Source organism: Columba livia, chromosome 1 (genome assembly GCF_036013475.1).
Source record: "Columba livia isolate bColLiv1 breed racing homer chromosome 1, bColLiv1.pat.W.v2, whole genome shotgun sequence".
Taxonomy (NCBI): Eukaryota; Metazoa; Chordata; class Aves; order Columbiformes; family Columbidae; genus Columba; species Columba livia.
The window spans coordinates 128,304,713-128,330,493 of NC_088602.1; the positions used below are offsets into that span (position 1 = coordinate 128,304,713).

A 25,781-nucleotide genomic window follows, 5' to 3' on the forward strand; every position below is an offset into this window, starting at 1 on the left:
CTCCCTGGCAGGAATCACTGGACAATTGGGACCTCGACCCACCAAGGAGGCAAGCTCACCTCCCGAAGGCTGTGACAGAGGGTGCCAAGCCTGCCAGGATAGTACTGGTGAGATGTGAGCTGCTCCTTGTTGGGTGACCATGCAGGCACAGCTTCCTGAATGGAACAGCTCTGGCTGTGGTGGTGTGCAGCAGACAGCAACCATGAGACAAGTCAGCTGTGCTCCATGTTGATTGAGTAAAAACAGTTAATGCTTCTGGTTAAGCAGAGCAACCTGACCTAGCTTTGGAGTCAGCTCTGTGGTAGCCAAGGGGGTTGGGCTATAGATCTCTAGAGGTCCCTTCCCACCTACATTTTTTCTGTGATATGTAGAGAAATAGAGACCTGCCATGGAAAATGTGAGCAATGTCTGAAGATGTTTTGAAGTGCTGTGCCCAGAGACAAATGCTGTTTTCATCTTACAGCTGTCACCTCCTCATTTCCCCCTTAGGCAAATGATCCACCAGCCTCTTTGATCTTTCACACTAGTTTTAAGCCAATAAATGAATCAAGTCCAGCATAATCAAAACCATTGAAGGGGCAGAATTGTGGAACCTCCTTCAGAGCTGGAAGAAGTGAGCCCTCCAGCTGCTGCTGGTTTGGGAGGAAAACCTTTCTTGCTTCAGGAAAGTCCATAATAACCCTGTTATACTAGCTTAAAACAATAGTGAAGATGGATTACTTCTCCCTCCCTTCAGCTGGGATCAGGGGTTTCTTTAGGCCCTCTGGTTAGGAGATGCATTGCTCAGCTGCTTCCCATACACCATATGGGAAACTGAAGCAACTTGGTTTCCCAGATCCTTAAGAAGCCCATGTACTTTTCCCTCCCACCTCTCTCCTTTATTTCAAGAGCAGAGTCAAAGACAGACATGCTCATAGCTGATCCAGCCTGTGTGTTTTCTCAGAGAAGAAGTCTGTGTTTACGTGTGTGGGCTCAGACTGGGGACATATTGCAGATGGACAAGACTGGAGCACTGGTATTACCAGTGGCTGAGTTTGGGGTTTTGAGGTGAGCTCTTACAGTTTTAGCAAAACATGGACAGCCACAGGTGACAGGAGAGACCTAAGGTGTTAGTATTCAAGGGTCTCAGCCACACAAAATGGCTTATGGACCAAGCATGGTACCATCAGATAGAGCTTCACTCTTGTGGGAGGCATTTTCTATCAGACACAGAAGACTAAGCTTTCCCATCTCAGGCTGTTCAGGAAGCCTGAGTCCCAGCTGGAAGTATCTGTGCACAACAGTAGTTCCTTAGCTAAGCCTGAGAAAACTGGGATATCAGAACAGACATGCTTCACCTTGTCAGGTGTGTCTGTGCAGGCAGACCATGGCAGGTGACTTGCTGCAAATCACCCAGTAAGGAGGACAGAAGAGCATGTGACCCATGTATGTGCTGTGGGTGATATTGAGCTGATGCTACTTGTCATTGGTGGGCTATAGGAGCTGCACATTCTACAGATCTCCAGTGACTTTTATGATGACATCTGTTGTCCTCATTCTCTACCAGGTATCTCACTTTGTCTCAAAAAGTCCAGTTGAACATCTCTAGTGTCTTATTGGAGTTCAACATGCTTTATTTTTAATGTAGTTGCTTAATCCATGAATTGGTGTCATGTCAGCAAGGTGCTTGGCCATATGTCCTGCAATTAAGAATCTTGTCGCTGAGTCTGAAACATTTCTGGAGCTTCATACATCCAAGAGGGAAGATCCTAAAACCAGTAAATGCCATAAGTTATAGCAAAAATAGTAATCTTCCAGAGGTCTGTGATTATGTATGTCTGCCAATATCTCTCTGGCAGCTCAGGTAGCGTAATGTCTTAGACTTTCCCACGTCTTACAGCAATTCATCCATCATTTTAGGATGCATTTATTAGGCTGCATATTTTGTAGTGAAAATTTTCAACAACCCTTACCTGAAGCATCCTTCACCAGTTTTTTGGTTGTTGCACATCCAAATGACTTCATAAAAACATATTCACTGGACAGCACTCCACATCATGGACTCAGGTAGCGCTGTCCTTCACATAAGAAAACAGCAACTAGCTGGAAGTTTCAGATGGGATTTCTGTTAGACTTGTCCATAAACACAACAGAAATCCCATCTGAAACTTCCAGCTAGTTGCTGTTTTCTTATGTGAAGGACAGTTTCTTAAATGGTACTTCTGATTTTTTTGCTATGTCAGATCCAGTCTTGAAAACAGCTGAGGCTGTCGGATACAGCTCCAACAAACTCCCTGAGCTTCCAGGACAGCAGCATGGTAGATAGAAATTTGTCTGCTCTCCACAAGGTAAATTTCACAGAAGGTTCAGTAGAGAAGTTTGGGAAAGCCACCCTGGTAGTTCAAATTAGTCATGAGGTTTTGCTTATAACTAAAGAAAATGCAGACTGCTTCAGGGTCAGTGAATCCATTTTCATAGCTATAGAAATAAGCCTTCTTGTAGAGCACTGCTAACAGTGTGCTGTGTTGGATGTAGTTTCTCGTTGGGAGATGATCCTGTTCAACCTCAGTCTTTCCATGCTTTACAGGGTTTTCAGATCAAATCTTGATTTAAGGTCTCCCGTCTTTGGCACGATTCCTATAGGTGTTGCCAGCATTCACCACTGCTACTTTTGCTTTTATTTCCAAAGGTGAAAACCCTACAGATAGCTGATGGGATCCCAGACTGCAGACAAGAAGGAAAAATGCTGTCATGGTATTGATGTACAGTGGTGACACCTGCAGTATGCCAATCACTATGCAGTAGAACATCTCAGCACTGTACATGCTCTCATCACTGAAGACTCCAAGGGGTCCTCCAGCAGGACCCAGTCCTTCTCTGGGACACAAAGGCAAAGCCCCAATCTCTTCTTTCAAGACCTTTGCTTGTGCTGAAAAAGAGCACCACCCTGGGAGAACAGGCAGCAGAAACAAATGTAGCTCAAACTGACACCTCTTTCAGCTCAGAGGGTGCACTTTATCTTGTTTTTCTTGTTCCTCTTGAATGGATTTACTAGTGAAAGAAGAATCCCTGGTTCTTTAAACATAGATCTACAGCTTTCCTGCCTAAAGGGCCCCCTGGTGGCACCAAACTTGATATGTCTGTAAATACATAACTGAAACATTGTGATCAGTCCTCATCCGAGTTACTCTATACCCAAAATGCCTGTCTGAGAGCTTGCTGTGAGCTGTCTCTTGGAGTGGAGGAATGAAGAATGGCTCTGGTCACACCACCAGTCTTATGAGAGGCCTAATTCAAACATGCAGAAACAAGAAGTACCTGTGTGATCAATCAGCATCAGATTTGTCTTGCCTGGGTGTCCACAGGGTGATTTCAACATACAGAGATTGCTCTCTGGCTTCCAGGAGAAATGGTCCTTTGACTCAAGAATGCAAGGCAGAAGCTGGAAGGAGGTTCCTCCTCCCTTGAATCCACCTCCATTAAATGGGACGCAGTATTACTTTCCTGATATCTGCTCCACAAATCTTCTCTCCTGGCCCGGTACAGCTCTTACTGTGCTTTTTGTCTGGAACAAGAACAATTCTGGATCAGAAAAGGGATATTTGCTCCAATGTGTCCTTCCTCAAAAACCAGCCTTTCTGGGGTTGTACCATACTATCAGGTGCACCAGGCAGTGTAACCATGCCCACCTCTCGTCTGCTTTTCTCACATGCTGTCAGAGGAAGGTTACCTGGAAGCTAAGGTTAAACTGAACAGCGCCTGTGAGCCTCTTGCACAACTTCAGGAGCCTTAAAGGACTTGTGGGAAGGCTGTAGTAATCCCAGAACTCACAACTCTTCTTCTGTGGCCAGGACTGGCTCCACCCATGCAGATCCCAAAGCTCCTCCACTAGAAAGGCACATATACATTCATGCCACTCGCAGTCTTCTCAGCTGTAGCTGACTTTGGACCCTTTCCCACTACTGTTCACTCCCTTATTGGATCCCCTAGCTAGAGCTTTAGAGTTCGACTGTCCCCCCCTTAGGAAGTTAGTGGCCTGTTTTTCTCATTGTCTACAACTCCAGCTGATTATCAAGAACTTATATTGGATGCCCAATAGCAGAGATAGAACCTAGTATCACTGCAACTTTCTGAAGAACCTGTTTTAGGGTTGTCAGTTGCAGAATTTTCTTGGGGAAACAAACTTCTGGGTTTAGCTGGCAGGCCCACAAGTCCCCAAGCAGCCACAGCAACTGCCCCAAGTATCTTCCAATCTGTCAGTGCTGCACTGTCTGCTGGGTTTAGGACACTGCTTGGATACTCTGCTTGTCCCAGAGCCCTTTACAGATATCAGGCAGCCATTCGGAGTGTGCTTTTATGTGACAGCAATGGCATTTTAAAGGTTTTCTGGCCTTTGCACTCGACAGCACAGTTTCTCAACCACTGAGGTGTGCTAGGGACCTTCTGTGGAAGTAATTTTAGTTATTCTGTACTCTAATTACACACTCACCTTTTCTTCTCCTCCTTTTAAACCCAGTGTTTACACTGGTCTGTCTTACAGCCCCATGAAGGCCCATATTATCATAAATTGTGCACAGTGGGGGGTGACTACATAGCCAGAGGCAGCATTCCCAGTAGCCCTGACATAGGAAGGCGAATTTGCAAGAGTCTCTTGGATCAGTTTCCTCATGACAGAATCTGTAAGGTGGAATCTCACCCTCAGGCACCTACCTGGCAAGGTTTCCAGGTCATCTTCTGACCCTTCCATGAGCATGTCCCTTAACTTTGAGGAGTTGTCATTTTTTACGTCCAGCTCAAATGTTTGTTTTTCACAGACCAGGGCAGAAAATGCTGTTAAACTTCCCTTCCTCTTCCCCTTCCCCTTCCCCTTCCCCTTCCCCTTCCCCTTCCCCTTCCCCTTCCCCTTCCCCTTCCCCCTCCTCTTCCATTTCCTTTCTCCTTCCCTCCTCTTTTTATTTTTTTTTGTCTTTTGAATAATTAGTCTTGGGCCAGTATTTTGACTGTAGCCTCCTTTTCCATTATTAAGACTTCTGAACTTTACCTTGGCTCGTGACCGAACCATTTAATCTTTATTTCCTCCTCTGCACAAGCTGATGTGCTCTTACAGTTCAGGTGGGAGCACATAGAACCCTTGAGGTTACCAGTCTTTCATAGTGACTTTTATTTTGACTAAATAAGCAACACACAGAATAAAATTATAGTTGTTTGTTTTTTTTTTTTTTTTAAAAAAAAAAAAAAAAAAAAAAAAAGAAAAGAAAGAAAAGAAAAGCAACCCCTGTATCTCTTTCAAGTCTGGAACAAATGAGCCCTCTGACCAGCTGTAGCTAGGGAAAAAAACAGCAGGTCTGTGATAAACTGAGGGGAAAGTCCCCACACCCACATGCCACCACCACCTCAGTTCATTTGAGTCCAGGAGCCTTTTCCTTCTTTTTCTCTGTGGTTTGTGTGCCTCAGCTCAGCAGCCACACTCTTCTGCTGTTTCCTAGCCCTGTGCTGGAGTTTTCTTGCAGAGCAAGACCAGCTGGCTTTTTTACCTGAGTCTTAAAAATGCCCCACATGTACTCTTAGGGAAGCCCTGCAGCCGGGTCTGCGAGTAAGGGAAGAGCCTGGGGAAAAATGGATAGATAGTGTTTTAGTCTCATGATGGTGATCAGCTGGCATGGCTCCGTCATTCCTGCAGAGAGCCCTGTACCCTAGGGCAGAGCAAGAGGATACCATTGAGCATTTTTCACAACAACAGCCTGCAGGTGGTAAAGAGGCCACCACAAGAGTTCTTCCCACATCAGAGCCTTGTTCTGAAAAACATGTACCTCATTTCCAGTCAGATTTTGGTTTTAATTTCAAGCCATGGGTCATCATGCTGGAGCAGAGAACCTGTCTCTGTTTCACATCTTCTCCTCATGGGGAGAAAATATCAAAGATCGATTGCGAATGTAGGAGCATAAAAGTGATTGTGCCAGTGGTTTCTCTAGCCTAGTGCTCTGACACAAGATCCCTAAGGAAAGGTGCTGAGGGAGAGGGCATCATATAGAATCTTCCTGTAAACAAGAACCAAGGACATCCTGAGCTGACCCACATAGTCAGGTCATCATATTCAAAAGCCAGTGAGGAACTGATCATCCACAAATTACCTACTTTATAATCCTGGTGTCAACAACATCCTCTAATGATAATTCTACCATTTTTGTGATGGGTAAAATTAATTTCCTTTTGTTTGTAGTAAAATTGCTGCCTGAGCTCACCACTGTTTCCTTCGGATTAGGTAAAACAGATCACATACCTCAAGTTCTGTACGCTCAAAAGCAAGATTTCCAGGGCTCAAGTCAGTTTTTCTGTACCGCTCTTCCATTTTGCCACATTCTTTTTTGAATCATGGACACATTCCAGTAACTTGTGCTGTAAACAGAGGTAACACAATCTGTTCACTTCTTGAGATCCCATTTTATACAGCATGATATCATGTATCTCCCTCCCTGGAGTCTTTTCTTCCCAGGATACTGTATTCTGTTCTGGAAGAGTGATCCACACGCTCTGTTCCTCAACCTTATGTTTTACTTTTAAGTGTGATTTTACCAGGGGTCTTAGGAGGCAGTTGTTTCCCATCAACCTCGCCAAATATGAAGTGTGCACCATGCCAGGAGAGACAGTCACACCTGCAGAGCTGTGAAGCCCTCCTGGCCACATTTGGCAGCATAAGACAGCCATGGACATCAGAAGGCAGTTGGATGTTGAACAAATCATGTGGCAGCGTAGCACTGGAAGCTCACAGAGCCTGAATTTCTAGGACACTTTCATCTCATCAGCAAAGGGTCTGAAGCATTTACACAGGACACAAAAGCATTAGCTGCTTTATCTTCTGCTCTCATGCGCGCTGTACAGCTACAGAGGCTCCTTTGGTTTTTTGTAGCTTTCTGAGAAAAAACCTGACAGAGAGGCCTGTTGTAGTAGAGAGAATGCTGCTCAGCATGGCCTGTTCACCTCCTGGAGAGTGGGGCCTAACATCTGCAAACTGGAATGTCTTAGAACCTGGAAAAATTATAAATGGCACCAAACAAAATAAAATGAGCTTAAACTCGTGTTTTCCCCACATGGCCTTAACTGTACCCCAGTGACTGACTCCTGACAGAACTTCCTAATATTTAGTTTGTTGGGAACCCAGATCTCTCCCAGCCCTCATCATGACATGGGAGGTGCCACCTTTTCTTGGGACTTGCAAAGCCCCTTTACACAGAAGTATAGTTCCATCTCTTTGGTCCCATCCTCCTTTGAGAGTAAAGAAGGGTCAGTCCTTACACCAAAAAAGCCTGTTGTATGTACCACAGTGGTAGCCAGTCACCTTCCAGTGTGGTGAGAATAGGGGTACCTCCAGAGCCAGCAGGGTGTCTCTGCAGCGCTGAAGGCTAGCTGAATGCTCAGCTTAATTAGCAAGAACATAGCAAGCAGTGATTAAAGGAGGGGAGATTCAGGCTAGACACGAGGAAGAAACTTTTTACAATAAGGGTGGTGAAACACTGGCATAGGTTGCCCAGAGAGGTCATAAATGCCCCATCCCTGGAGACATTCCAGGCCAGGCTGAACGGGGCTCTGAGCAACCTGATCTAGTTGAAGGTGTCCCTGCTCGTGGCAGGGAGGTTGGACTAGATGACCTTTGAAGGTCCCTTCCAACCCAAACTATTCTATGATTCTACAATTCATGGCACATCTGCAACACTGTGGGACGTCACACTGGAGCACGTGTCGCGGTTGAGACAGACAAATGACATATACCAAGTTCTTCCAGGATGGAAGTAGTAGATGCCATTTATTGCCACAAGTGCATTTTTATACAGTTTTACCAATTCATGCGTCTCTTCACTATTGGTTACAAGTTACAGCAGTAACATCTCATTGGTTATTTTTGCTATCATCTATGTTACTCTTCTACTCCCTTCTCTCTCACGGGTACATCCTTAACATCTCCAGTTACTCCTTTACTCCCATCTTTCTCACGGGTAGGCCTTAATATCTTCAAGGCTAATTTCTGTTGCCATGCGCTCCGTCACGGAATCCAAGGACCCACCATAGTCCCCCACAAGCAAGCCCGGCAAAAGACCATAAGATGGCTGTGGGGTGGAGGACGTGAAGCATGACAAGGGGCGTTTGTTCAGCCTGAAGAAGAGGAGGGAACTAACTGCTAAGGGGGTTAGAGAGAAGATACAGCCAGATCCTCTCACAGAAGCACAGAGAAAAGGCACAAGACAAGGAGCATAGGTTGCAACATATGAACTTCCTATGGGACAGAAAGAAAGGCACCTCCTGTGAGGGTGTAGAACAGGTTTTCAGAGAGGCTGGAGCACGCCCATGATTGGAGTTGTTCAGGATTTGCCTGGGCCAGACCCTGAGAAACCCAGTCTAGTCTGAGAGTCATGCTGCTGGGAGCAGAGGGATGGAGTAAAGATGCTAGAGGTCTCTTCCTACATGAATCTTCCTGTGATGTTGCCACTAACAAGGGGGTTTATTTTATTATGTGTCTCTATTTATCGAGGCAGTAGAAGCTATATTACAAAATTATGCAGGCTGCCACCTGCCATGAGGTGCCAAATGGAGAAGAATTTGAAAGAAATGGCTTAGTTGCCACCACACTCTGAATTTCAGTCTGTCATACAATCATGTTAACCCAGTATAAATGCATAGTGTTGCAGAAAAGGGCAATCCCATATTCCCTTTCATCTCTTGCTGCCTCTCTTTTGTCAACACTGATGAGCATCAGAGAATTGATCCAGCTGAAAACTAAACAATAAATAAATAAATAAATAAATCCCTTTTGATTTCCAATTAGCCCTTTCACTTAAAAAATTGCACCATCTCCCTCTCCTGCATTTTTTGTTTGAAGCAAAGTCATTGGGAATCACCAAATCAGACTTTATTCTCTTCAGGTGTATTCTGGAGCATTGCTGTCCCCCACCTTGCTGTGGAATTATCCACTTGATCCTTCCCATGGATTTTATTCTTCTGTATATGATTTTTCATAGCATCACATGCTCCTTTAGTTACACTTAATTTTTTAATATCTAGGTTTCACACTAAGAAGGGAATAACATATTCTTTATTAATAAGTATTTGCCTGTAGCCTCCAGAGCTCTAGTATACCATAAACTACGGGCTCATGTTCCCCTGCCATGAAGCACAGTGAAGACACAGCTCATGGATCAGATCTACTTTTTCACAGTTCCTCAGGATACATGCAACTAAACTGAGAAACAGACCCCTCTGTGCCCTGTGCAATGATCATCCCCTAGCATCTGTAACATGTCCAAGGTGTCGCTTTTGTGTCAGCGAGACCCATGCTGGTGCCAAAAGTAAGACATCGAGAGAATTCAAGCCCTGCAAACAGAAGGCACACCCTTCTGTGGCAGACTTTCTTTGAGGGGATACTTGCTGTATTGTCAGTGGAGTTTAACAGCAGCAATGGGGACCTGAGCCTGACGTATCTGGATCAGACTGTCTCTCGTGGCACCCAGGAGAGCATCGATATTCCCCCAGATCAGCTGCTGGAAGGTCTCATATCTGCAGACACAACTCACATCTGTTCTGGAGAACCCCCAGGCCAAAACAGCTCTCAGGAAAGGCAGTCATACAGTCTCCCTGCAAAACTGGCAAGAGACCGACAAACCAAAGAAGACACACCTAAGTAGGGGCTTGTGTGTAATCCATTGGGGGAATCTGGGTGTCCTGGTTTCACTAAGTGTCCTGCATCATCCTCACAGCCAGTCCTGACACCACTCTTGCCACCAGTCTTGGTACGGATGGCTCTTTCAGAGATCATTTGCTGGCCATTTATGCTAGTGCTCACCCACTTTCTGGACTACCCCCGATGTCCAGCAGTTTTCTGTCACCCGGCTCCATTCTTGGCATTGAATCTTCCAACTCTCTGGGGCCCAGGGACCCTGCAGGCGGTTGAACCCTCTCTCTCCAGCTGCCCATGGGAGAACAGATCATATCTGGAGAATCCCACTCTCAGACTATCAGCTCCTATTAATCAGAGCACTCCTCAGTTCCTTTCAGCCCATACCTGTGTCAAGGGCATCTTTTAGAACTGTGCTGCTGCTACTCCAGTCCCTCAGCGACACATGGCACTTTGGGTCAGCGCCTGACTCCTTCATCTCAATGTTGGGTCACTGTAAGAACTTTCTCCTCACAGCTGGCATGCTTCTCCCACCCCTTGCATGCATTGGGCTCCTTCAGAAAACTCACTGTAGACCTGTGATGTTTGGGAGGCTATCACATATTTTTCAATTGAATTAAAAGCATGACATGAATGCTGCCATAAGAAGTGAGTCAAAATGTAACCTGGCTTGCTGCATAGATTTTTGTAGTTGATCCACCTCACCTTCTCTGTTGCAAAACACAGAGGCTGTGGCATCAAAGGCATTGTGCATCATCAAAGACATTGTGCATCATCAAAGACGTCGCTTAACTAGATATTCGCCAAGGTACCAATATCCATCACCATCTCCACAGGTAGTTGTGGATATCCAAAGAGGATCCTTCAGCATCCCATCTTTTTCCCAGGAAGGATCTGGAGGTCTTGTGAAAGAGAACAGTTACATGCTTGTCTGCAGGTAATGCTGGACAGATACAAGATGCTAGATGACAAATATGCCCATAAATACTGCAGATTCTCTTCAGTGATTAAATCACTGTTTGTTTGAGGGGTTTTTAGCAGAAATGCAGCCCACAGCTCTAGTCAGAACCCCTAGAAGTTGTTCCTGACTTTCTAATTCAGGTTTCTCTGGGATATTCAGCTATCTGCTGAGGATTGTCATATAAAGGTCACTTGTCTTTTAGCATTATGAAGAAAGGGGTTGCAGATTTGTCCAAAGACTCCATAAAGCTATGCCTTCCTAAAGGTGTTCCCATGGGATTCTGGGAAGCAGATCACCGCTAGACTCTCCTCATCTCCTCATCAGAGACCTATGGGGATTCAGGTGGTGTCCATTCAGAAATCTTTTAAAAAGGACCTTTTCAAAAGCAAAGAGCAACCAGCCACTCTTCCTCCTCCTAGCACTTCTGCAGAGGCACATTTTGTCTTCTCCCAGATCTACTGCAAGATGTGAATTTTCTCTATTCTAATTCTCTTCACCTCAGCCCTTTTTGGGATCTTTCCCCTTGGATAAATGGGTCTCTCCTCCAAGACCACTCACTGATGTGTGGAGTAGCCTGGCCCTAGGAAGATAACATGCTGCTTCCAGGTGTCATGGAGGGCCAGAAAGCTGCTTCCTCCCACGAGAAAGGAAGCATGTTTGGTACCCACCCTGGACTTGAAGAAGCTGAACAATTTAACATGGATCTCAGGGGTGGTGCCTTGGTAGAAATCATCATGACCCTTTGTGGGTGAAGACTGGTTTGCATTTCTCTACCTCACGGGTGCCTATTTTGATCCATTTCCACATTGTGCATCGCATGCAAAGCCTGCTAAGCCATGGGCACCAGATCTTTCTGGTTCAGGGTTCTGCTGCTTCACCCCTCCACAGGCACCAGATGTTGACTCAGGAACCACTGCTCCTGTCCTGAGCACCCAGGGGAGGGCAGCTCCATTACTTCCCCCCTGGAGCTGAGCTTAGATCTCTTTTAGCTCCCTGAGCTTCCTGGTCAGTGCCACAGTTAATCCCACTCTGACCTCTAGAAACCCCACTGCCTGTCCAAGTGCCTGTCAAGTACCAACCCGCCTGGCAGCCTTTGCTCACACTACATCCCCTGCCAGACCTTCCCTTCCGTCTCCCCAGGTGTGGCTTCTTTCTGTTTACAGTCTCTCACCACAAAGTTATTAGTTATCTCTTATTAGTAAGTAACTTCTTTTTGCTTGTTATGTTTGCTTTAGCTCTGGGCAAATGGCAATCAGGACATTTTAAATGAGGTCCTTTAGGTGAGTGCCCTATCTCAGGAACACCCAGACCAGCTGATCTCAAGTTGCACAGCTGATAACCCAGTCTTCAAGTCACAGCACAATTTCTTGGGTCACTTGGAGTCTGCAAATCAATTATAGGGCACCTCAAAAAGTCAACACAAAGCAGAAGATTAAGACTAGCTTCAGAATTAATGCTGCAAGGACCAAAACATGAAAGTGGAATCACTCAGAGAAAAACATGGTATCACAGAAATCTGGAAATGCAATGGAAAATTCCTTCAGCGAGACTAACTCGATACTGCAGAATAGTGTTTTCTATTCATATTTTTCTTGGTACCTGTAGTTTGCACCCGTAAGACATGCCAAGAGAGGCAAAAAAGCAATGTGTTAAGGTTGTGCACAAAGTGATTGCTGCGGGTAAGTAAGTCTGGAACCTGGCTGAAGCTAGTTAATCCCTGACATGGACAAGGGAGTGTATAGTGAGCTGGGCTTCCATACCCCATCCTGGGCTTCTCCTGTCACATCCTGCCCCTCATTCCCCACGGCTCTGCCAGAGTCCTGCATGTCCCTGTCAGCCCCTCTGCCCAGACGACCCACACAGGGTGTTTTGAGAAGACGTCCCCGTGCTGATCTTGCTCCGGTCACTGTTATTTCTGCGGTGGGGTCCTGTTCTGGGAGATGACGAAAATGCCATTCAAGGGAGTCAGCATTTAAAATGGGTTGTAGGAGAGAAACGTCACAAGTGTCTTTGCTAAAGATAGCCCGGTGCTGAGTAAAACAGTGCCTCCAAAACCTTCATTTCACAACATGCTCATTCAGCATAATGGCCCCTTGGCCCCAGACACCCCCCTGTGCCAGACAACTCCTGTCACTCTCCTGGGCTCTCCATCAGTCCCCCTTGACCACTGCTCAGGAAGTGGGAGCAGGACAAGAATACGCCAGTTCTGACAAGGAAGAAGCATTACGTAGAGCATGGAGTCAGTGAAGGGTGGTTTTGGGGGCTAGATGGGAATGGTACAAGGGCACTGAGGCTAAGAATGAGGTCGAGATGGAGGTGGAGAGCAGCAAGTTCGGTGTGTCCTCTGGGCAAAGCCAGGGGAGAGGGAACAGATGGCACCAGGCTGTGGAGCCGTGTCTTCCCACCACGGTTCCATCTCCCCTCTCTCTCTCTCTCATCTTCACCCACACGCTCACACCATTATCACACTGCTGATTCAGGGGAAAGAGAGGTTGATGCTTTCTGCTGGGACTGGGCACCACAAACTGTTTTTCTTGAACAGGACAAAAAAACACTTCCCGCCAACGGTTGCAAGTTCTCCCCTATCTTCTCTCCTCTCTTCATCTCTCATGCAATCCCATGGGCTGTGTAACTACAAAGCAGTCCTCCAGGGACATCGAGGCATGCAAGGCTGCAACAGATTCCTGTACACCTATCCCACTACTCAGGAGGCTGAAGAGCCACATGTGATAAAAGAGATGAGAGACATCACCACAACAGGGCACTGCTGAAGTGAAGTGTACCGCTTGCTCTCTTTTATCTTCCACCTTTACCACCCAGCTGAGGGCAACTAGAGAGCGAGCAAGGATCCTTCCACAGTGAAGAAGCAGCCACTCTGAGTCACCTCCCTTCCCTCACCCCCAGGAAAAGCCCCAGCCCAGCCCTTGGGGGCAGCCCAGCCCTTGGGAGGACAAGCCACTGAGGGGCTCAGGTGTCTGACACCCATCATGAAGGGCTGATTAAGTCCGAAAGAGTCAGAGCCAGTGGGTTGCTGGAAAGTGTGAGCCACAACAGTGGGGGTTCTCTGAGGCAAAAAGGGCCCCAGGGTGAGGCACAGAGATGGAAATGTGTTAACCTACGCAAAGGTCAGCAGCTACATGGGAGGTAGGACAAGCCCCCTTAGTGCACGGGCTCAGGTGGGTTTCCCCAGTGCAGCTGGAGGAGGAAGGTCCCTTTCTCACACCACTTGCAGTGCCACAGCATGCAGTCCCTCTTCTCAGTGCTGCTTGCTCCTCCTGGATGCTCCTCTCTGTCTCCCCAAACCACCTCAGCTTTGTTCTAGATTGCCCCTTGGGCTCTGAATTGATGGGTTGCATGTGCCCTGGTTGGAGCTCACCATAAACCCTTTCCTGCCTGTGAACTGACCAATGAGAAAAAGCCGAAAAATCAGCACATTTGAAGGATTAAAGAATAAAAGAAGAAAAAAAAAAAAGACAAAACCAACACCACACAAAAAACCAAACCAACAACAACAACAACAAAAGAAAAGAACAGCAGAGAAAAGACCAACATGTTCTGAAAAGCCCTGAAACAACTAGAGAGAAGCTGTAAGAGGCGGAAAGATCAAACCAAAAAAGGTAAGAGATGAAAGAAAAACATGAAGGGCACTTGCTGGGAAGTGTCTTCTACACTTTTTCCACTGTCTATGTAGAAGCGAAACTTGTAAGAAAAACAACAGCGACCCAAAGAATTTCCACTAAAAGATGCTTAGAGCAGTGTCTCTGGTCCCTCCCTTCTCTCTCTAACTGGCTTCAGCTCAGTCTTCACGTGCCTCAGACTTACACTGGTTTCTTGGTTGTGACGCATCTTCTTAGTGATACAAGGAAATTAGCTACCCACCTGCAATATAAGGGCATCTAGTGAAATACTTTGATCAGAGAGAGAGAGACAACACGAGAAGCAAGCATATCCAGCTGACACCCCCCTTGGTTCATCCACTCACCCTAACATCTTCTTTGCCCATGCCTCATTTTTGCTGAGCTCTCAAAGCTTCTGACCTGATCAAGCACAGACTTGAATGGGAAGACGAAGCCCTTCACCTCTCCTGGCTGCCACCATGAGGCCAGTATCACCGGTGCTGTTCCTCACCTTCACTCTGCTGGCTTCCAATGGTAAGAGGGGCTGAACATATCCAGGGAGGGCAGAGTAGTTTGATAAGCTGAGTCTGGGTGTTACTTGGAACCTGATAGGTCTGGAAGGGAGAATTTGTGCCCTTCTGAAGATGGCCAGATATTGCCCTCTGTTCCGTGAATCCCACCCTTTGCTCAGCTCTCCATGTTGTTACAGCTGGCCACATCCCACCAGGAGCAGCAGAGGGGGAAAGCAGGGAGCAGAAAGTATGGGCCAGAGCAGGGAGTTCAGCTGTGCTGCCTTGCCACCTGAGCCCCAGAAGGATGTCAAAGAGCTTGAAGCATCTGCCCGACATGACATCCGTGCTGTGGAAGCGGCATGGGGGAAGGTATGCCAGGGCCAACACAGGTCTGTGTCCTTGTGGGGACTGGGGAGGGTGGGAGACACTTCAAGCCACCTTTCTCCTTCCCTGCATTCCCTCCTTCCTGCCCCACACCCTTGATTTTGCCTTTGCCTCTGGCATGAGCCGCTCACTTGTCCCCCTCCCAGTGCCCACCAGGAGCCACACATGGTGCTGGAAGTGGAGCCCTCAGGTCTCCGGAAGACGGCACTGCACATGAGGTCCCGGGTGTCAGTCCAGGACTCTGCCTTACGCAATGGCAACTTCTCCCTGAGAATTGACCCCGTCCGGAGCGAGGACGCCGGGCTGTATGAGGCACGGGTGACATACAATACAGAGGTCCAGAGCTGCCAGGTGGAACTGGGGGTAATTACAGGTAGGTGAAGATTGAAACCCTGGATAACCTTGATTTTAGGTCCGTGGAGGTTGTATGAGTGGGATGGGGTGGGGATGGCATGTTTGCCAGGACAGGTTAGAGTACAGGCAGCAGCTTCCTGCTGTCTGCTCTCAGCTCTGGAGAGCTGCCCAAGGGACAAAGCTAGGACAGGAAGGGCACAAAGAGATGGTTTGGTAGTCCCCCTGTGATTGTAGCTTCCCCCACCTCCCCCCTTTCTTTTTCTTGCAGTAACCCTCAGTCCACCCAGCCCTGTGATAGAAAATGAGCCGCTCTTGTTGAGCTGCAACTCTAGCCACCGGGCGAGCCTTGTGGAGACATGCTGGTTCCACAATGGATGCCTGATCCCCACCTCCAGGACCTTCTGCTCCTTGCCTGGGGCTCTCTCCATCTTCCGGCCAGCCATGAGTGATGCAGGCTCCTGGCGCTGCCAGCTCAGATACTCTGATAACGAGATCATTTCCACCACATACGACCTGCAAATTCTAGGTGAGTTCAGCCTCTGTGTTGATACTCCAGCAGCCCCAAGTTTCTCCCTTTGATGTGACTGACCAACCCTAGTGGCTCAAACTTCCCAGTTTCCACCTTGTCCTCACTTCCCAGGACAGTCACCTCTCTGTGGAGCTCTTTGCAGCCACCAGCCCACATTGTCCTATTTCTCTGGCTCAGGTTTTGATGGCCCAACCAATCCTGTGGTCTATGCTGCAGCTGGCTCTGCAGCTGATCTACCATGCACCCTGAGCTACCTTCCCAGTGCCTTTGGGATCAACATGGTGACAGCCCACTGGAGCCGCCTTGCAGGAGGACACTTGCAAGACTGGGGCATCTCCCAGAATCTGAGCAGCAGAAGCTTCCCCCTTCATCTCCCTGTGGTGTGGCCAGGTGATGCAGGGCAGTACCACTGTGCTGTCTCTATTGGCAGCAAGAAAATCATCAGGGACGTGACCCTGGCAGTGATTACAGGTGAGGGGAGAGACGGGGAGGTGCATCACCTCTCTGGGGTCCCCTATCACTTGCAGATAAACCTTGCTACATGTCAGTGGTTGCTCCCACTCATAGGTTCTCACCCCAGGGCGGGAAACAAGGTCTCTCTTCAGGGCCTTGCACTTCACTGGACTCTGCTGAAAGCAGGGGTTTTCCTGGCTAACTTGATTTTTCTTCTTGAGACTGAAGAAGACAAAGAAAATTAATTAGAGGAAGTAATAAAGAAGGGGTGTATTAGAAGAAGGAGGGATGGGAAAGAGATGTGGACTTGCCTGTAGTCTTTCCTGAGGATATTTTTTTCCTTTGCTGCAGTCACCCCAAGCATTCAAGGACTGGTTTCTGAGGGGTCTCACTTGCTGCTCATCTGCAGCCTCACACACCCCCAGGGACACGAACGTTTCCAGTGGAAGTACCTCGACTCAGCCCCCACTAACAGCAAGGTGGCTGTGGCCACCTCCCGTAACCTGGAGGGCCACAGGTCCCAGATGGGCCCTACCTTGGAAATACTCCAAGTGTCACAAAAGGATACAGGCACTTGGGAATGCAGCGTATATGGCCCAGAAGGCAGACTGGGAGCAGCGCAATATGGGCTGCAGATCACAGGTACTGTCCCCCATGTGTGACTGATCCCTTCTTGCCCTTTTCAGTTTTCTGGTGCCCTTTCCTCTCTCAGCCTCATGCTGTCCTCCTCCTGTTTGACCGCTTGGGTTCCCCTCTTGTTGTCATCCTCTCTTAGCTCTCACCAGTTCCTCCTGTTGCTTTCAGTTCCATGCACCCTTTTCCAGTTTGCCTCTCTTTGTGCAGTCCCTGCCTTGCCTCCACACAAAATCAGCCTTCCTCTCCTTCCTAACTGTGGTTCCTCCTCACAGGTGCGCAGGTCTCCAGCCCTCCCACCATCTTCAGTGGGCAGGTTACTTTTGGGCTCACACTCACCCTCTTCCTCCTGCTTACAGTGTGTGTTCTGGCTCTGGCCATGCAAAAAAAGGTAAGTGTCCACCACTCCATTTCTATCAGTTTTCCTGTACCTTAGCCCTTATTTGACCTTCCTCTGGGTACCCTAGAGACAGCAATGAAATATTGCAAGGATACAGAAGCCAGAAGAAGAGTGAGGCTTGGGCAGCCTGCTGTGAGTGCCATGGATGTGTGGTGAAAGCTGTACCCTGGGCATCAGCAGGTCTGGCTAATCATGGCATTCATCTGGTGCCTGTGGGCAGAACAGTCTCTTCAGAGGAGGGGTAAACACCCCAATAGGCAATCACAGCCCAGCCTTGAAAAGCTTCTTGTTTATTTTCCCAGAGATCAAGACACACTGTAACAGAGGAGGGTTAATTTTCAGGCTTTGTAGGTGTCCTTTCATTCTTTATCTGGATGCTTTGATGCAACAGAGTCTCTTCTTCCATATAAATGGCTGCCAGTCCCCAGACACTGATCTCGATGCAGGTCTGTTGTTGCCGGCTCAGCCCTCATACCTCAGCTGTCTGCATCCAGCAACTTACTGACTGCCCTTTGTTTGCTCAGCTTGTTCCCGTATCTCACCTTTTCAAAACTCTGCCTTGCTTGTATAATCCCAAAGACCAGGCCAGGACTGATCCCTCCCCAGCATGCTACTGGAAAAAAATGTGCAAACAAGTCACACTGTTTCTCTGCAGCTTTCATGCTGTTTCTCTGCAAATGTTTTACATGACAAATTCTCCCCTCATAGACGAGGGACACCTTTCATGAGTAGCAGTGATGTAGTTGCCTTCAACTTAGCTTCTTGGAAAGGGGCCACAGTGAAAATCCCCTTCTAGTACAGAAGGTTCCTGTGCCTCATGGTGATTCCAGGTTGGGAGAACTTGCCCTGGTGAAAGAGCTGGATGCCTTGAGCCTGCCTTGAGCTGTAGACGAGGAATGTGACAGCACTGATGCAAGCTTTTAGCAAGTCTCAGTGGCTGGAGGCTGAAGACAGGCAGCATTTGAACAGAAGCAAAACAGGCATTTAGAAAAAAAAAAAAAAAAACAAAAACCAAAAAACCACAAAAACACTGCAAGTAGTGCTAGAAATACTCATGACCAGTTCTTTGTCACCCGTCCTTAATCAGCACTGATGGTAAAGGATAATCTGAGGCAGAAATCTATAGTTTCCAGATGACTCTCTAGACTGTGCAAGTCCTGTTCAAGATGATCAGAACCACCCTTCCTGACCTAAAACCTTGGGTGAATAACCCTTTACAGTGTAGCTGTAAACCCTCAGCTAGCAGTAAATAAGATATCTGCGTGTCCAGCTCTGTTAGCTTACACAGCTCTAATCCTGACAGGATATTTACTGCCTTAAAGCATTTGTATATGCCCTCACAGCCTTGCTTTGCCAAGTAGCAAATCTCCTCTGTTGCAGCACAGGTCCAGCATCCACAGATGGTCCCCCTGCCCACCTTCCCTGGTGGGCTCAACCCTTGTGAGAGTGCAGTTGAGGTGCCTTGAGCAAAGATATAAGTGCTTCTCTTGTTCTCTCCCTCTCTCTGCTGGCATTTTCTGATATTACATTTGCTCTTCTTGCATTGGTTGAACACTGGCTGCTCACTGGTATCCCTTGATAGGCTATTGCCCACACATTAGAAATTCCTGTTCCAGTCTCCTGAGCCTATCAACGTGCTGTTGGTACTGTTCCATTTCATTCACCTTATCATTCAGTTTAATGCTCTATTCTCCTAAAATGTCTGGATCTCCAATGACATTTTCGTCCCCTTTCTTCCAAATGAGGCTCCTCAGCTTTATCAGCTACATAACTCTTTAGCACTTTCACACACTCTGTGCCATTAATGATTGGTCCCACAAATGATCTTTGAATACTTATGCTTATCATTTCTCTACAGCCTGGCAGAAACCTGTCAGCAAAATCCCAGTACCTTTCTTAGCTGAGGTCACACCTCCCATGCTATTCTTTTACTAATCTCATCTTTCCAGTTGTATTGATTACCCGTGTGTCACCATATACTTTACCATTATCAGTAGCTCCGAGATCTATCTCTTTTCCATTGTCTAGAAAGTCACTTGTTAAAGCAAGATCTGGAAGTGGTTCTGTCTTTAATTTGTTCTTATCGCATTTTGCATGAACCTTTATGCCTTTAATCATTCACTCTGAAAAGGTGGTGTAAAATCTGCCATACCATTGAACCCGATAATGGCCTGACCGTTGCCCAGATCATTCTTTGCTCTCTCTTAAGCATGTCCTGTCTTTATTATTCCTTATGCCCAGGACATCACAGGGAATAGTGTGGAGCCAGCCTTCCCCAGAAGAAACTATGTGTCTCAGAGAATGGGACTGCAGCTCTTCCCTGGCTCTGGGAGGGAATGGGAGCCTCATGATTGCAAGCAGTAGGACCACGTCTTCCATGTCTGGAAGAAGCCCAGACTTGTGCTATTCAGTCTCCCTCCCATGCCTAATATTGCCCTTTTCTTCCCCTTCAGGCACGGCCTCCTGCCTTCCCAGCACTGGAAGGGATGTTTGCAGTCACTGTGCCATGGAAGAAGATGGAGGAGAAGCAGAAAGAGAACATGCAGCAAACTGAGTGCTGATGGGAGCAGGGACACCAGGCCCAGTCTGCATGGGAGGATGAAACTCTGCATGCTGTGCTGCAGAGAGATGGGCACCATGCAGACCTCTCAGGAGGGTCTAGGGATGGCATGAACATATCAGGAGGACATGGAAGCTCTGTACCTGCAGAGGGACTGGAAGCTGCATACCAGGGCAAGACAAGACTCACTGCTACAGTAAGATGGCAGGCAGCACAGATGCTTTGGAGCTATTGGAAGTATTTGAGCCAGTAGCTATTGCCACATCACTTCTCTCTCCCACCCTTTGGCCCCCTTCACAGCCTGTCTCACAGCCTTTCACTGGTGGGACACGTGAACATGGGAGATGGCTTGAACCCAGATCCCCTGCACCCCCATGGTGTTTTCTCCTCTCTGCCCACTTTCTTCTCCCTCTCCCCGCACTGCCCTGCTCTTGCCCTCATTCAATGGCAGAGGGGACCCCCCAGAGGACTGCACATGTTGCACATTCTGAGCATTTTATTTTATTATAAATGCATTTTATAACCTAAAATAAAACTGTCTGACAAAACAAACAAAAAAAACACACAAAAAAAATCCACCACCAAACCCTGGCTCCTGTGTATGCTTGAGGAGGATCACACCTACTGGCAGGGTTGGCTGTAACTGCCTTTGCAAAGCAGCTTTTAAGAAGTTTGCTGTATTCTCTTTCTTTTTCAGTTCTCTTTTACTGTAGTCGCCTGTTAATTTTTGACATTCTGGTGGTGGGGAAGGGGACATAATATGCCATTAGATAAGAAAGGATCACAGGTTCAGTCTCCCCTTTTTGCTGCGCTTCAGAGTCTGTTTTGTTTTGTTTTGCTTTGTTTTGTTTCCTCCTGTCTGGCTTTTGCATTCATTAATTCATTTATTCCTTTAGTCCTCACACTTTCCTGATAGATTGATGTTAGGGCTCTCTGTCACTCTCCTCAAGCTAAGGATGTACTTATGTGAATCCACAGGTCCCATCTCCCACAACCCTCAATGGATTTAGATTTAACTTTGAGAATTCTCTTCCCCACCTCTCTGAACAGCCATGGAAGATTGGGGTACCACTCTTGGACAGCCCTTGCATGCCACCCGAGAAGAAAGCCTTGCTAATAAAGAGAGTCACACATGTAGCTTCTTCCATACAGGTCACTGGGCTGTGGCTGCTCAAGGAGGTGGTGGTACAAAAATGAAGCTCTCAGTGTTTAGGAAGGGAGATCATTTTCACTTGAGAGCTTCACTACCAGGCCAGCTTTTCATTATTTCAGCAGGCACGCAAAGAGGTGTTCTTGCTAGTGTGGCCCTCACCTTCCCCCCAAGAACTTCAGTCACACCAGTAATGAATGGCCTCTGGCAGACTTCAAGTAGTGGAGCAGCACCCAAGAAGTCCCAACTAATCCACTCTGGGGAGCACAGCTTGACTCCACAGCTCTTTAACTGCTCAACTAGCCATGCATTTTCCTGGAAGTGATACCCTTTTATCCACCAAGTCATAGAGAAACTCAAGCAGAGGTGCAAGGTAGACTTGTGTGCTTCAGCTGTCTCATGCAGACACTGAAAGAGAAACCCTATAAGGAAGGACGGTCCAGCCTAGTACCTGACATCTTCCTCGCAACTGATGCTGCTGCATTTTTTTCAAGTTGGAATCACCTGTCTAGCTCAGTCTCTTCTCTCTGCCAGATGCTTTGGAGATAGAAAAAAGGTGGGGAAGACCCAGTGTGGTTAAGGGGCAGTCCAATATTCAGCAGGACCACATCACATTCCCTCAGTGCTTGACAGCGGTTTGCTCTCTCTTCTCATGCACAATGTGGTGTTCTCTCCTCCTGTAGGTAACATTTCTAGGATTGTCTGTTACCAGCCAGGATGTTCTCGTTGCTCAGATGTGTGCCCGATCTGTTTTTAAACCTCACTGTTTTCTTGTACTCTCTGACTTCCTCTGGCAATCAGTCCTCGGGTCTGCTTATTCACTGTGTGAAAATGGTTCCTTTTTGTCAGTTTTGAACTCAAAGCTTTCTGCTTTCATCATCTGCTTTCTTTTTTCCTGTCAGAAAGGCTAGAAGAAGAGGGACTCCTATCACCTCTTGGCTGGTTACTATTCCGCAGTCTTTTATCACATCTCTTTTTTCTTATTTCCCCATCCCCTCCTGACTCATTTCCCTCTAGGTACAAATCCCAGATTTTGGGGACTTTCTGACAGTTTGCTCAGGACCATCTCTATGCATAGTGAACTCTCCTTCGATCCTTCGTGCTGCAAAAGGAGGTGACAGCCTAGTGGGGGAGCAGTGCTGGCTTACAAGGAATCAGGGTGCCTTTCTCCACATTACTTCTGACCTACCCTTCATGGCTCCCAATGTCTTGCCTGCTCTCTTGACTGTAGTTCCCCACTGAGCAACACTGAGCTTATACCAAGCTGTCCACTGTGTCCTCGGTGAAATGCCTACCATGATGCCAGGGGCTCTCACTTGGCCTGGTACAGGTAGAAAGCAAAAGCCTAGAAGGATTTATGCAGTTTACATTTTCCCTGCAGCTACATGCCTTTGAGAACAGTGATGCTGAATTTCATTTCCCGATGAGCACAGCTTTCTTACGTGTCCCCAAAGTTATTGTCATTCTCTCGTCTCCTGACAAATTTAAACAGCTTCATGTCATCTACATACTTGGCCTTCTTGCTGCTTACCTTCTTGAGCACTAGTAACCATTGTCTTAATTCAGATACTTTTGGGCCTCACTGCTGTCTCTGATGACAACTTGCAGTTTAATACTCCTCCTCCTGTCCCATGCCGGGGGTCAGCCTCAGGTGCCCAGCAGAGCTGTCCCACTCACCCTCAAGAAGGATCAATCCATTGCCCTGCTTAGCCCTGCAGCTCCAAGGAGGCAAGGAGAAGGTGCGAGCTGTTTGGAGATGCAAAACACAAGCTGAGGACTGGATTACTTACTGTGACACAGGTACTCTTGCTTCATGACTCTTGGCCAACAACTGATGGTACCCGGAGTCAGCTTGACCAGAGGCACTCATGCAAATGTGTATGGTTACACTGCAAGACCTGAGTATGCAGTGGGCACCTCCACAATCATTGTAATATCTCTACCAGATTCTGAAACTACTTCCTATGTAACATAGAGGACGATGGTGGCTGAGGTGCATAATCTGCATAGGTTAGGGTGACACCAACTACAAAGGTTACAAGGCCTCACACATGGTATATAAATACGAATTCCACCTGCTCTGAGGCACTGAGAATGGTGCCTGAAGCTTCACAGAGGTTACAATCTTGCTTTTGTAACCAGCAGAACACTTCACACATGATGATGATGAGCATTACTGACAAAATACAGGCATCAACAAAAATGACAAGCTTGGCCATGGAGCTGTTATGTTTGACAAACCTCAAGGAAAAATGCTCAAAAGCCAGCTGCCACCTATGCAGAAATAACCGTCTACGGCCACAGAAAGCTTTACAGCCCAAATGCTGCAGGATAAAGAATGTATCACTGGAACACTAGGAAGTAGGAAAATTTCTGAACACTGAGGGAATTGAGATGGCTCCAGGCAAATCAGTACAAGTGAAGTGAAAGGACCAAGAGTCTGTACAATAAAACAAACAAATCTGGATATCTGTCCCAGGTGGAGTCAATAAGAAGGAGGAGCAAATATAGCAAATGTTATACCAAGGAGAGAGACCTGATGTTTTGCCACAAAGATACAGCTACAGGGGCAAAAATCAGATAAATATTTCCAATGTACCAGTAGCAAAAAGCCTGAGAAAAACACAGGAAATCCAGTAGATTCCCTTTTGGCAGAGGGGAGCAATAAAGGAAGGCAAAGAAAGTACTATGCATACAAATTCCTTTGCATCTGACTCCTCCAAATGAATGGGAAGAGGATTTTAATTCCAAATTAATATCTTTTTTTTTTTTGTAAGAAAGACCAGCACTATCAGAAGACAAAAAAATCATTTCTAGGTCCAGATGTTCTGCATCCACGACTTCTGAGGGATTTCAAGTGAGAGGCTGAAGAAGTGTTAACGAATAGTGTAATCCGACAAAGAAACAACTAGAAACAGCACAACTATTGGGGTCCTGGTACATTCTGCACAGCCTTTTAAAAACAACAAAAAATTAGAACAAGATCTCGAATGATCTAGGACCCTAAGGCACACTGAGTTTTATAGCTGCCTGGCAAATCAGTGGGAAAAATATCAGTATCAATTGGGGATGGGAGAAGGAGAATAAAAGAAAAAGGAAAAGAACCAAACATGATTCACTACTCTGTTTGGATTTCTTCAACACTTTGATGCTGCAGTGAATGAAACAAAAACAATCTGGAGTCCTTCATTTTGTCTTCTAAAGGTTCTCTCAAACCAAGCCACTTACCGGAATGCTGTTGTGAGGACTGCATCTTGTGCCATCCACTGAGACTCGAGGCATCTGGGACAGCTGTTACATCGTCCTTGACTCTGTCATACTCAAGAGTTTCTGCTTCTTGGTTTCCATCCTGCTGGCCTGCCAGTTTAATGCAACTCGCACCAGCTCTCAGAAGCTGCCATACGGTGCACCTCTGAACTGGCTGTCGCTCCCACCTGACGGGAGGGGTTTCAGAGGGTCTCACAGGTGAGAGGACACAGGATGCGCTCTGTGCATAGGGAAAACGGCAGGAGGTGATGCACAAGGGCAGCTTTTGGAAGGGCTTGTTAATTTTTATGTGTCTTCCCCTTCTGTCAGCAGACCAACATCACGTGTTTTTTCATGGAAAACGGCACAGGTTTTTGGACAGAGGAGGAGGCATCAGCAGAATCCCCACCCAGCTTTGGGGGCTAGCAGGGGCTCAGCTGGGACCCTCGGCTCAGGCACTCCCCAGCCCTTTGAAACCTCACGCCCGGGTGAGCACAGGTGCCCAGGGTCCCCTCGAAGGGTCTCCCCGCCTGCCCCACGGAGCAGCCCCACGGCTCAACCCCACGCATCCCGAGGCCCAAAGCCCGGGCTACCCGCTGGAGGAGCCCTGTGCCTGCATCACCAACCAAGGGCGGTCCCGGGGAGCGGCGGCGCTGTGCGGGGACACTTTGGACTGAAGGGTGGGGGGACACAGGTGGATCAGCCGCCCCCGCTCCCGCCCCCGCGCAAGGCGGCTCGGCTCCTTGGCCCGGGTTTGTGCCGCCATCTAGTGTCCACGCAGGACCGAGATTTCCCGCCCACCCTCGCCTGCATCATCAGGTACATCCATCGTTGGTTCCTTTCGTGCTGTGAACACCCGTGACCGGCCCTCCAGTGATTGGGTTACATGCCCAGATCTTTCTCTCCCTTTGCTTTCAGCTAAGAAAGTTAAAGCAAAAATTTTGTAATTACTACTGAGAAGGAAAACCTTACAGCGTGTGCTATTGGATTGCATTCCACTTTAATGATCCAAACTTCAGGTGCTTCCAGTGTGAAATTCCAGACCCTCTCTGTACTCATTAAACCCCTCCGGTTGTGCGTCATAGCAAATATTGTCACCAACTTCTCTCCCTTCCTTTTGCTTTTTGCCAAGGTCATTACTAGTAAGATAGTAAGCAGCACCTGTCCCACACAGGTCCTTAAAAACTCCTCCAGCTACCTCTTCTGCCTGTTGCATTTCTGACACATCTTTAACATCTGCCTCATTTTGTTTAGGCTCACTTTAGCCCCTGTCACTTTTCATGACACAATTTTGCAGTTGGTGATTCTTGGACCATCCCTCTCTACAGAGCTCCCAAGC

The 25,781-nt window shown here is 47.4% G+C and overlaps 1 protein-coding gene and 1 long non-coding RNA gene across 2 annotated transcripts; one reads left to right on the forward strand and one right to left on the reverse strand.

The window, feature by feature from the left end:
• Positions 1–2,194: 2,194 nt before the first annotated feature.
• On the reverse strand, positions 2,195–25,111 carry LOC135578317 (uncharacterized). Its single transcript, XR_010469815.1, has 3 exons — positions 24,425–25,111; positions 6,260–6,375; positions 2,195–3,544 (listed from the first exon to the last, which is right to left on the reverse strand). It is a non-coding gene; the product is annotated as an uncharacterized LOC135578317 (long non-coding RNA).
• On the forward strand, positions 13,772–21,826 carry LAG3 (lymphocyte activating 3). The gene is made up of 8 exons (XM_005506283.3): positions 13,772–14,755; positions 14,931–15,102; positions 15,264–15,490; positions 15,740–15,997; positions 16,178–16,471; positions 16,805–17,095; positions 17,362–17,477; positions 19,940–21,826. The coding sequence occupies exons 1-8, from the start codon at positions 14,662–14,664 to the stop codon at positions 20,045–20,047; spliced, it is 1,560 nt and encodes a 519-aa protein (XP_005506340.3). The 5' UTR covers positions 13,772–14,661; the 3' UTR covers positions 20,048–21,826.
• Positions 25,112–25,781: the final 670 nt, after the last annotated feature.

Excerpts from the sequence above, each read along its gene's own strand:
- LAG3 (XM_005506283.3), top strand. The coding sequence starts at position 14,662 with ATGGGAAGACGAAGCCCTTCACCTCTCCTGGCTGCCACCATGAGGCCA. Across the intron at positions 14,756-14,930 it reads CACTCTGCTGGCTTCCAATG|CTGGCCACATCCCACCAGGA; the intron begins GTAAGAGGGGCT and ends ATGTTGTTACAG. Across the intron at positions 15,103-15,263 it reads TGGAAGCGGCATGGGGGAAG|TGCCCACCAGGAGCCACACA; the intron begins GTATGCCAGGGC and ends TCCCCCTCCCAG.